General features: G+C 43.4%; 1 protein-coding gene and 1 non-coding gene across 2 annotated transcripts; both read left to right on the forward strand.

Annotated features, from left to right (window-relative positions):
• The first annotated feature begins 1,563 nt into the window (after nucleotides 1–1,563).
• On the forward strand, nucleotides 1,564–9,815 carry LOC127568935 (EEF1A lysine methyltransferase 3-like). The gene is made up of 3 exons (XM_052013238.1): nucleotides 1,564–1,688; nucleotides 7,020–7,131; nucleotides 9,415–9,815. Exons 1-3 carry the CDS (start codon nucleotides 1,587–1,589, stop codon nucleotides 9,813–9,815), a joined length of 615 nt encoding a protein of 204 aa, XP_051869198.1. The 5' UTR covers nucleotides 1,564–1,586.
• On the forward strand, nucleotides 2,799–2,870 carry trnaf-gaa (transfer RNA phenylalanine (anticodon GAA)). The gene has a single exon. It is a non-coding gene; the product is annotated as a tRNA-Phe (tRNA).
• Nucleotides 9,816–12,822: the final 3,007 nt, after the last annotated feature.

Genomic DNA, 12,822 nt, shown 5'->3' on the forward strand with positions numbered 1-12,822 from the left:
AAGAAGGCAGGTCGCTACCAATTTCTTAAAGGGCAGTTAGAGATGGGCAATTAAATGCTGGCTCAGGCTGTGAACCCCACATCCCTTGAATAAATATAAAACAAAATCATAAATAACTCATTACCACGACAAACCTGGCGTCGCTCTATCAGAGATATTATGTTTGCCTTATGCACCGCCCTCCATCTTCTCTGCAATTTAAAACTTGTTTCCTCTTTCCAAGTCCTGCCGAAGGGTCTTCGACCTTAAACGCTGCCTTGATTTTCTCTCCGCAGATGCAGCGGGCTTCCATAATTTTCTGCTTTTCTTTCGAAGAAAGGCCATTTGGCCCAACGGGTCCATACCAGCTCTTAGAGGAATAGTCCCATCAGTGTCTTTCCCTTTCTCCCCGTTTCCCCTTCGCACATGCCCATCAACTGCCCTTTAATTCTTTTTTTTTGTCATTAACCTATACTTGGGGGCAATTTACAGCGGGCAATTGAACCTATCAGAGCATCTTTGTAACGTGGGAGGAAACCCACACGAGATGTGGGGAAAGTAAGGGGAATAGAACTGGCGTGACAGGGATGAGGGCTGGAACAGGCTCCTGCTTCTATTCTTCGTGCTGTATGGAGTGACATTTACATCACTTTCTTCCCCTAAGAAAGACACAGCTGAGCAGTAGAATTAACAACTTTTCATACTAGTTTTTAAACTGAGCCCAACCGAAACTCACACAGTGGGATTTAATCCCAGTGAGCTAACCCAGCTATACATCCGCAGAAAAAAAATCCCTGAAACCGGATGTCTGGAAAGAAAAATACGAATAAAGAAAAACAACAAACCAGATACTGGAGGAACTCAGCGGGTCAGGTAGCATCTGTGGAGGGAAACGGGCCCCAAAGTCGACTGTCCATTTCCCTCCACAGATGCCGCCTGACCCGCTGAGTTCCTCCAGCGTCTTATTTGTTGCCGCAGATTCCAGCATCTGCAGTCTCTTGTGTCTCCGAAGAAAAGCAGTCCTTCACTGTCCTCTAGTTATCTAATCGTTCGCGGCATTTGACGTGCAATTTGTCGATCTGAAATCTATAATCCCACTCCACATACAGACACACGCACACAGCCTCGAATCACTTTACTTTTTCCCCCTTTCCATCTCGCCTTCGCTTTGGATCGGTGGATTACGCCTCCCGTCCCCGGCACATGTTCATTGTCAACCGGGAAGTCAAAAGGAAGTGGCATTTCTCCCTGTTGTAAACTAATGCCGGGGGCGGGAGGTGTAATCCACCGATCCAAAGCAAAGGCGAGATAGAAAGGGGGGGGGGGGGGGGGGGAGGGGGGAATAAAGTGGATCGAGGTTGTGCGTGTGTGCGTGTGTGCTGATTCGGTGATTTAACTTATTTGTAGTGCAACCCATTTTAAAGTACTTTGCAGTAATATCGCGCGATTTAACGCACAATTAAATGACGCGCTGCTTTTCTGCATCGCGGGACTAGTTAACATCTTTCTTTAATCCCAGATAAACTCTTGGAACAGACTCGTGAACTCGAAACTGAGAGGAATCCCCTTCGTGATCGGCAAAGATGTCCAGCACCAAAGATAAAAATATGTCGCTGGAGGAGAAAGACTACCAATTTGGTGGACACACTGTAAAGATTAGTCTGTTTAAGGAATCTTTTCTGGGCGTTTCTGCTTATGTCTGGGGACCTGTAAGTCTCATTTCCCGTTACGTTGATTTTCGTTAAAAAGTCCTGACACACAAAGTCATAGAGTTATACAGTATGGAAACAGGCCCTTCGGCCCATCTCGTCCATGCCGACCGAGATGTCTATCCAAGCTAGTCCCTTTTGCTTGCGTTTGGCCCATATCCCTCAGAACCCTTCCTATCCACGCACCTGTGCAAGTGCCTTTTAAACATGGTAATTGCATCCGCCTCTACAGCTTCTTCCAGCAGTTGGTTCCATATACCCATCACCCTCTGTGTGGAAAAACTTGCCCCTCAAGCGCCTTTTCACCTTAAACCAATGTTGACTCCCCGACCCTGGGAAAAGACTGTGGCCATCTACCTCATCTATGCCCCTCATGGTTTTATATACCTCTACAAGGTCACCCTCCTATACTCCAGGGAGAAAAGTCCCAGCCTATCCTACCTCTCCTTATATCTCAAGCCCTCCAGGACTGGTAACATCCTTGTGAAAGACGCACCGGCTTTGCAAATTACCATGGAGTTTTTGGCCGCGCTGGATTGGATTGGAAGCGTGTACAAATCGTAAGGATACTACCTCCAGAGTATGATCTGATTTTGAGGCAGTGTAGTATCAGCCCCTCGATGTAGAGAGATGTTCCTCTGTGTGGAGGTCCTTGAGATCCTTGAAATAGCGTTTCAGTGCCTAACGCCAGCATAGTGCAACTGAGGTGCATTCAGGCGCACCAGGGAGAGACACCGAGGACTTCCTAGAATGGACTGAACTATATACGTTTTCAAATAATCAACACCCAGCAAGCCCAACAGATGATGGACATGTTGGAATAGCCCCGGAGAGCTGGAAGGATTATCAACGGGGAAACACTTCGCTGGCAGTGGCTATAATTCAGTTGGAATTGGCACGGTTGTGGAGAAGACAAAGAGCAGAATAGTGGCACAGCTCTAGTTTCAATCCTGACCTCCGGTGCTGTTAGCGTGGAGTTTGCAAGTTGTTCTTGTGACCGCGTGGGTTTCCTCGACGTGCTCCGGTTTAGAGTCACAGTTATACAGCAAGGAAACAGGTCTTTCGGCCCAGCTCGCCTACCTGAGCTAGTCCCTTTTTGCCTAGGTGGTAGCCGAAATAGCTCAGTTGGGAGAGCGTTAGACTGAAGATCTAAAGGTCCCTGGTTCAGTCCCGGGTTTGATACTTTAGAACCCCCTGTCTGAATGCGTGATTTACGCTGAAGCAGACTTGATGGGCCGAATAGCCTATTTCTGCTCCCATACCTTATGGGCTGCGTTTGGCCCATATCCCTCTAAACCTTCCCTATCCATCTTCCAAAATTGTGCGGGTTGTTGGGTTAATTGGTAACTTGCTTCTCGTATTGGGTGGGTGGCAGAATCTTGGGGGAGAATAAAATAGGTTGGGGTAGGATTCGTTTAAAAACGGGTGCCCGATGGGGATGGGTTGCGATTCTCGGTCCCATACGGTACCTCTCAATGTCAAAGATTGATCAGGAATAAAAGTTCTCAATTCACGAAAGGCTAGTTTCACTGGGTTGAAGTCTGGTTCAGCAAAAGTGAACTGGAAACAGCCGCTTGAAGGAAAATCGGTGACAAAGCAGCGAGGTGGATGAGGGAAATAGAGAAACGGGAAGTATTGAGGAGTTTACGATCATTGAAAATAGATAAATCACCAAAAGAAACGCATCCCTTTTCTTTTGGCGCTGAAAGACTGAAGGCAGCGCCCATATTACTATTGTTTAGAAAGGGATAGAGAGAGAGAGAGAAAGATGATAGAGAATTCAGTCTAACCTTGGTATCAGGAAAATTACTGGTAAAAAAGCAACCTGAGATACAATATGCGTCATTATTTAGGTTAAAAAGGACAGCTGGCGTGGACAGTAAGGGACGTTCATCCCAGTCCCCGTCCACGTTAAATGAAAAGGCTCAATGATGATCGGGTTATACTCATTTCATCAAGGTGTTTCACATGGTGTCACATAACATCGTCAGGGAACGTTCGTGGAACCCAAGACGCCATAGCAAATTGGGTGTAGCTCAGTTGTGGAAAGTAGGTTTTAGTAACTGCACAGCTATCTGCAACAGTGTTCTGCCTAGTTCAGTTCTTTCCCCTGATGTATATATCAATGATGTGCACTTCAGCATGGGAGCTATGCCTAAGAAGTTTTCAGATGATACAAAAGATTGGCCTGTGGTCGATGGTGAGGAAGTATGTTGTAGACTGCGGAAGTTGACGAAGACTGGTTGGATGGGTATGAGAGTGGGAAATGGAAATCAGTGCAGGGAAGTGTAAGATAAAGAAGGCAAACGAGATAAAGAAAACACAATAAATGCTGATTTACCGAGAATTGGAGAAAAACAATTTAGGACATGGGAATGTATATACGCAGATTATCGCAGCTGGAATAATAGGAAGATAAGGTGGTAAAGAAGCCATATACTGTACAATGCTTCCCTTGATACTTTCCTTGAACATACAATATAAATTACAGAGTCGTAGAACAATACTGCACGGATATAGGCCCTTCGGCCCAACAGGTCCATGCTGACCACGGTACCCACCCAGCTAGAGCAATGAGATCAAACTGTTTAAAACTGTGTGTGACCGCGACTCCACGGGCACCACGATTGCTCTGCAAAATCTTCAGACTGCACCATTGTTACTCAGTGCAGCAACGTTGCAAAATCTTCAGACTGCACCGTTGTTACTCAGTGCAACAACGTTGTGCATTGGATGTATGAAGAATTGCCAAGTTTCTGACCTTTCCCCTGGGGGGAAATTCCAGTCTGCATAGCACAATGTGTAAAGATAATTTGCAAAACAAAGGAAGACAGCTTCAGAGTTTGGTGGCGAGAAAAGGAATGTATTTGCCGAATATGGAGCCTTGCAAGGCTAGATGACATGCAAAACACTCTGCAAACGATAAGTATTTCTGATACGCAAACATCGTTGCGTGAAAGGCAAGTCTCACATGCTGAAATGAGAAATGCCAGGGATATCTTAGTAATGAAAGCTGAGAAGTGAACGTTGGCCGGGAGAACTCCGTGGTCCGCTTTGAATAAACATTGCAACCGCCTGCATTAGCTATAGAGAAACAACTTTTAGCACCATGGAATCAGACTCACTGAGTTACATTCTCAGGTCTTATAGTGGAATATGATTCATGTTCCTACTAACTCGGAGATAAGTGGGTTCTACGCTAGTGGCAGGCATTCACCAGCTAAGCCGCTCTTGCCACGAAACTACATAAAGCCCAATACAGTCCGTCCCCGGGTAACGAACGGGTTCCTTTTCTACATACGTCTCTAAACTGATTTTGCCTGTAAGTCACAATGCACAATATGTTATCCATATCTCCACATTATCGTAATCAATGGTATCAAAACCACATAAGACCGATAAGAAAGAATATGGCTTTGTGCGTGGTAGGTCATGGCTAACCAATCTTATAGAGATTTTCGAGGACTTTACTAAGAAGGGGATGAGGGAAAGGCGGTAGACGTTGTCTACACGGACTTTAGCAAGACCCTTGACAAAGTCCTGCATGGGAAGCTGGTTCAGAAGGTTAAGTTACTTGGCATTCAGGATGAGGTAGTCAATTGGATTCAACATTGGTTTAGCGGGAGAAGCCAGAGAGTGGTAGTAGATGGTTGTCTTTCTGACTGGAGGCCTGTGTCTAGTGGTGTGCCGCAGGGAGATGTACTGGGCTTGTTCTTGTTTATCATCGATATTAATGTTTTAGATGAAAAGGTGGTAAATTGGATCAGTAAATTCGTGGATGACATAAAGATTGCAGGCATAGTGGACAGCAAGGAATGCTATCAAAGCTTGCAGTGTGATCTTGACCAGCTAGGAAAATGGGCTGAAAAGTGGCAGATGGAATTTAATGCAGACAAGTGTCAGGTGTTGCACTTTGGGAGGACAAACCAGGACTTCCACTGTGAATAGTAGGGCTTTGAGGTATGTGGTAATACAGATCCATAGTTCTTTGAAAGTGGTGTCATGGGGAGATAGGGTCATAAAGAGAGCTTTTGGCCTTCATAAATTAGGGCATTGAGTCCAGGAACTGGACGCCATTGTTGAAGTTGTACAAGGCGTTGGTGAGGCCGAATTTGGAGTATTGTGTGCAGTTCTGGTCACCTACCTACAGGAACGATATTAACAAGCTTGAAAGCGTGCAGAGAAAATTTATAAGGATGTTGCCCCGATTCGAGGACTTGAGTTATTGGGAAAGGTTGCATAAATTAAAACTTAATCCCTGGAGTGCAGGAGAATGAGGGGAGATCTTAGAGAGGTATACCAAATTATGAGGGGTAAAGATCGGGTGAATGCTTTTCCCCTTAAGGTTGTGTGAGACTAGTACTAGAGGACATGGGTTTAGGGTGAAAGGTGAAATATATAAGGGGAATCTGAGGGGAAACTTCTTCAATTAGAGGGTGGTGCGAGTGTGGAACGAGCTGCCAGTGGAAGTGGCAGATGCGGGTTCAGTTATAACGTTTAAGAAACATTTGAATAGGTGCATGAGTGGGAAGGGTTTGGAGGGATATGTTTTGGGTGCGGGTGGATGGGACTAGGCAGGAGATCAGGTGGCATGGACTAGATGGGCCGAAGAGCCTGTTTCTGTACTGTAGTACTCTATGATTCTACAACAATTGTCAAAAGTGGGGAGGGAGAGAGAGAGAGAACAAGTTCTGCCGTTTGTAAGAACGAACAAACGTACATACACCGGACATTTGAATTTAATAATATTATGAGAGCCTGTTCGTATGTAGGGGTGTCTATAAGTCGGCGTTCGTAACCCGGGGACAGCCTGTATTGCGGGAGCTCACAATAAGCTCCCGCCTTCTGTTCAGAACAACCTTTACATTCCATCGATACAACATGTCCAAAGCGCTGTTAACCAGCGAAGTTCTTTGTCTCCTTCAGATATCTCCGGGTGAAATGGGTCCCTGATTCCACCCAACTCATCCCGTCACTTTTCCAAATGTACCGCCTTTGTCTCATGCTCTAATGCAGTATATTTACAGTGCTTTGTTCTTACACTTTTAAAAGTCTTTCCCCTGTGATTTTCACCCTGTTCTCTCAGTGAACGAAGCTGCAAACGTTGTATTGAGATATTCGTAAACGTTTCATGGTTTCTATTACATTTCTCTCGTCTCCTTCATTCTCTAAGATCCCAGTCCCATTAAACCGACTGTCCTGCGGGATTCAGAAGGTTGCGCTGACCTTCGCACACGGAAGTTCTCCCCACCTACCCTATCCATCCCTTCCCTCATATCCCTTTCTTCTGTCAGCCGTGTAGAAACTTATTTTCATGCGTTTCTTTTTCAGGGTCTTGCTCTTTGTCAGTACTTTGAGGCCGAGAAGTTTAACTTTACTGGGAAGAAGCTTCTTGAACTTGGGTCGGGAAGCGGGATCGTGGGGATTCTGGCAACGTTGCTGGGTAGGTTAATTTTTTCCTATGAACTGTACTTAGCTCTTCAGTTGCTAATTTTAGCGACTTCCCCGCGGTCACGTCGCCCGCTACTTTCTGTAATAGGGACCATTCGCAGTGTCCGTCAATTTATTCACCGTCCTGGAAATAATCTGCTAATTAGGCAAGGTCTGATAAGTGGCAAGTAAGCAATGACCATCTCCAACAAGAGGGAATCTAATCATTTTAACCCTGTGGCATTCTCAACACTGAGATTCCCGACATCCGTATCCTGTGGGTCACCACTGCCCATAAACTCCCATGCAATGAACACCAGTTTCTGTCACATGGACAGGGAGAGATAGCGATTTATTATTCAGCCGGATGAGGTCCCTCTGTTCACTACATTTTCAAGGATCATATTTAATAACCTTTCCCTCTTCTCTTCCTTTTCGGTGTTTGCTCCGTCTTAAATATTGGCTTCATTTCGTCCCTTACCGTTAACACATCGAATAGTTCACCTCTTAATCTTCTGCATTCAAGAGTGTTTAATCCTAGACTGTTCAATAATCCGACCCTTTAAACCACGACATTACAGAATCAGAATCAGATTTATTATCACTGACTTAAATGACGTGAAATTTGTTGTTTTGCCGCAGCAGTATAGTGCAAAGATACAAAATTACTATAAGTTTCAAAAATAAATAAATAGTGGAAAAGAGGAATAACGAGGTAGTGTTCATGGGTTCACGGACCATTCAGAAATCTGATGACGGAGGGGAAGAAGCTGTTCCTGAATCATTGAGTGTGGGTCTTCAGGCTCCTGTACCTCCTCCCCGATCCGAGTAGCCAGAAGAGAGCGTATTCCAGATGGTGAGGGTCCTCTTGAAGATGTCCTCGATAGTGGGGAGGGTTGTGCCTGTGACAGAGCTGGCACTATCCAGCTCTAACTGGCACTAACCTCTCAAAGGTTAAAATACCTTTCTTAAAGTGTCAAGCACTGGAACCAGCCTAACCTAATCCCTGCCATTGCAGCATAATTTCTGATCCTTCGTACTCCCGCCTTGATGTACAGGCGAATATTCCAGAAGCCTTTTAATGTTTTATTGGAACCTGTTCACGAGTCTTTAGTGATTGTTAAAACTCTCTTTTAGTTCATAGTTTCAAGATTTTACTACAATATCCTCGTCTATCTTTCTTGCGCTCGTGTTGGTATCATACCGCCTGAAATATTAACTGTTTCTCTCTTCACAGATAATGCCTGACGAGAGTTGTTATTTTCTTCTTTTCCATTGGTGCCCCTCCCCCCTCCGAAATGAATCTCCCACAGTCGTGCCAGCTCGGTTAATCCAGTTACATTGTTTATCAGGTCACATGACTTTATGTCATCCACAAACTTGGATAATGTGACTCATCCGAGTTAGTGAAAAGTTGAAGCGCCATCAGAAATTCCTGGGAATCAACACGAGAAACGCCCCGTCTTCCATAATTATCGATCTCTTGCACCAATTGCCTTTCCTACAAAAATACATTGTATTCAATCCACTTATTTTTGCATATTGTCATACGTGGAGCTAACCAGTGTAGTCTGGAAGTTAATGCAAATAAAACCCATAGGTCTTCACCCATCTGCCACATTAATATTTTCCTCAAAAATTCAATCCAGAATACTTATAATTGGCTTGCTTTGACCGTCCCATATTTATCCATGTGCTCTTCATAGTGAATACTTTATATTGACTGTTAATGGCAGTTGATCCTATAGCTATCATTCACAGAGCTTAAAACTAATATTCTATTGGCATCGCAGACAACACACTCTTCTGGCTGCTGTTCGTTGTGCACCTGTTTAGCATACGCTCGTAATTATGACTCACGTCTGGTTACCCTTCCACTGCATATTCGTGCAATCACTGTCCTAAGTGATCATTGTTCATGGGGACCATGGTGGCCGTTTCTCATATGTTGAACTCTCAGGAGTAGCAACTCGAGATGAATTTCCCCTTCTCAGCTCAGGGCATTCAAATTAATTGTTCTACCAATTTCATCATCAATAACAATGTCTCCTCATAATCAAGTGTCAATGGTGACATCGTTACCGTACTGGCAGTCATCAGCTAACAACTCGGTGAATGATTGCAGTTAAAATATGATAATATTTTATATTGCAGACGTTCACTTCAAATGTCCCAATGAGAATAATACCAATATAGGCACAACATCTATAGAGGTATTGTGTTATAAAGTTATGAGTAGTAACTCTACAGAAAAACACTATCAATAATGATGTTTTTGATGTTATTATTTTGCAAGGCGGGGATGTCACTCTGACGGACAAACCACACGTTTTGAAGCAAATCGAGTACAATGTCTCTGCCAACATTCCTCTCGGCTCCAGACACCGGATAAAAATCAGCTCCCTGGTTTGGGGGACTGATCAGAAAAACTACCCAAACGATTTTGATTTCATCCTGGGCTCGGATATCGTGTACAGCCCAATTCAATTTCCTTTCCTTTTACAGACACTGCAAGATCTCTGCAGCTCCAATACGGTCATTTACTTGTCTTCTGATATGAAGTATAGAGAGGGGTCGGTCAAATTCCACGAGGAGCTGGTGCCAGAGCAGTTTAACAGCGAGGTCATTCATAGAAACGGAAGTAACTGCATTTACAAAGTGACCAAAAAGCCTCAGTCAATGAGCACCGCTTTCTGACGTAGAGACAGGAAGCTCCCAAACTTCACCATTATTTTCTCCAAAGTAACTTTCCCCTCTGTTCTATTCCTTTTCGTTGTTCAGGTTCTCCCAAATATTTTTTACTGGCACATTTTATTAATACATTTAAACAATTCATTTTTCTGTAAGTGAACGTTAATACAATTAAAACAACCCGTAGAGGGCTTTATGGGTTTCATGTTTCTAGTACCGAATAGGCTGTCCTCTCACCCAAAGGCAAGTGCATACCCAAACGTTGACATGACCGAATTACAGCAACAATATAAGATATCGAAGTAGAAATTATTCTGTTCCATATCAAGGTGTAGATCTTCTAATAATAGGCTAATAATTCTCACTAAATAGCTCGCGAGGGGATTTCATTTGTGTTTAACATTGGAAAAGGATCTTTAATATTCGAGTCGCAAGAGACTGCAGATGCTGGAAATCTGGAGCAACACAAAAGAGCTGGAGGAACTCAGCAGGTTAGTCAGCGTCTGTGGGGGGAAATTCCCACCTTAGGTACTGCCTGACCCGCTGAGTTCCTCCAGCTCCTTTGTGTGTTGCTTTAATTATCGAGTATTTAATTCCACCCATTCATAACTCCCGCGAATTAAAAACTACAAGCTATTATATTCGTTTAATTTTTAGGAGTTTGAACGCCTTTTTTGAAAGTGGAATTGAAAAGCCAATCAGTTACCTCCAGTAAAATTGCCCTGGTCAAATAGCTGATCATGGATTTAGTTAACGGTAATTGGCATTCTCTTGGCAACTGCACAGCTCAGTGAACACTCGCCTAGTACTCTTCCACTCCGTGCGTCTGCGGAGACGCAGGTGGAACAGGTTTAACTCTATAAAGGTGTTTTATTTTTTTAAAAAAAGAATGAGCCACGTTAGTATTTTCATGACCATTCTCATGTTCGTCCAAGGGGCCATTGTCAGTAGATAAAAGTCTTGTATTTCCAATGGGGACCGTTTTATTTTCTTTGAGAGCCGGAAATTAAATTAGAAGGAAACATCGAGTATTAAGTGTGTGCGTGGGTGTGGGTCTGTTTTTTTTAAGACAATGACGCGGTGTAATTCAATTATACCCCGGATGGGGATATCCCAACATCTGTATTAATGATACCTGCAATGCAAACTGTTGAACATCTTCCATTGTGTGAATGAACCTGGTAGCGTAGAATAAATAATTGTTACTTCGCACTTTTTCCAAAAAGAGTCCATCGTTTTGTTTTCCATTATCGGAGAGCAGACTCATTGAATCGGTATATAGAATACGATGATCTCAGGTATATTACGTATGTTCCATATCAAAATCCAATTTGGTCATATGACAGATAGACATTTAAATCGCGAGGTTAAACGTGCAGAGATATTTAGGGTTTACGTAGGGAAATAATTAAATGAATCATAGTTTTCATCTCAACAGGTCAGGGATACAAAGGTGTGAATATTATGTTATAGTCATATAGTTCCCTTTAGACCATATTTGGACCATTACTTTCAGTTCTGTGCTCTAGACTCAAGAACAAAAATATTGGGCTTGGAGCAGGTGCAACAGAAATTCACAGGAATAAAATGGTAGTGCTTAAAGGAGTAATTGAAAAGTAAATAAGAACAGCAGATGATAGAAACTAAAAAGAAAAAAAACAGAAGATTCTAGAAATCTATCTTTTTTCATTTTAGATCTAGAATACGCAGCAGTTCAGACAGCAAGGGCAGAGAGTTACACGTATTAATTTGTCATTTTACTTTTTTTTCTCCTAAAATGATTACATTGTGAGGGCATTTGCAGACTGGGCTTGCTTCCCCTCAAATGTAAAACAAAATACTGAGGTGATATAATTGCAAGGGTATGGGATGTCTCGGGCCAGGTCCAGAATATTCTGAGGGGAGAGGGTGATCATCCAGAAGTCTTGGTACATGTAGGTACCAATGACATAGGTAGAAAAAGAGAGGAGGTCCTGAAGGAAGATTACAAGGAGCTAGGAAGAAGGTTGAGAAGCAGGAACTCCAGGCTGGTGATTTCAGGATTGCTACCTGTGCCACGTGCTAATGAAAGTAAGAATAGAAAGATCTGGCAGATGAATGCGTAGCTGAGTGACTGGTGCAGGGGACAGGGCTTCAAATTCTTGGATCATTGGGACCTTTTTTGGGAGAGGTATGACCTATTCTCAAAGGATGGGTTACACCTGAACTCCAAGGGGTTCAATATCCTGGCGGGAATATTTAATATAGCTGTAGGGGAGAGTTTAAACTAATTTGGCAGAGGGAAGGAAACCAGGATGTTAGGATAGAGGAAGAGGTATATAGGAGCAAGTCCAAGACAGTGTGCAGTGAAGATGGAAAGAAGGACAGGCAGGTGAAAAGACAGGATAATTTGCTGAACAATAGAAATACAGTGAAATCAGTAGCAGATACTGGTCTAAATGTACTATATTTAAATGCACGTAGCATTGGAAATAAAGTGGATGACCTAGTGGCACAGGTACAGATTAAAAAATAATGACATTGTGGCAATCACCGAGTCGTGGCTTAATGACGGATGTGATTGGGAACTAAATGTCCAGGAGTACACAGTGTATAGGAAAGGTAGGCGGGTAGGCAGAGGGGGTGGTGTGGCCCTGATTGTTAGTAATGATATAAAATCAATAGAAAGAAGGGACGTAAGGTCAGAAGAAGTGGAATCCTTATGGGTGGAGCTAAGAAATGGCAAGGGTAAAAGGACAATAATAACTGTTATATATAGGTCCCCTAACAACAGCCAGGATGTGGACTATAAATTACAGCTAGAAATAGAAAAGCATGTCAGAGAGGCAACGTCAAGATAATTATGGGGGATTTTAACATGAAGGTGGATTGGGAAAGTCAGGAAGGCAGAAAATCTCAGGAGATCGAGTTTGTGGAGTGTCTACGGGATGGCTTTTTGGAGCAACTTGCTGATGAGCCCACCAGGGCATTGGCTGTTTTGGATTGGGTGTTGTGTAACGAACCGGAAGTGATT

The sequence above is a fragment of the Pristis pectinata genome, chromosome 1, assembly GCF_009764475.1.
Source record: "Pristis pectinata isolate sPriPec2 chromosome 1, sPriPec2.1.pri, whole genome shotgun sequence".
Classification (NCBI taxonomy): domain Eukaryota; kingdom Metazoa; phylum Chordata; class Chondrichthyes; order Rhinopristiformes; family Pristidae; genus Pristis; species Pristis pectinata.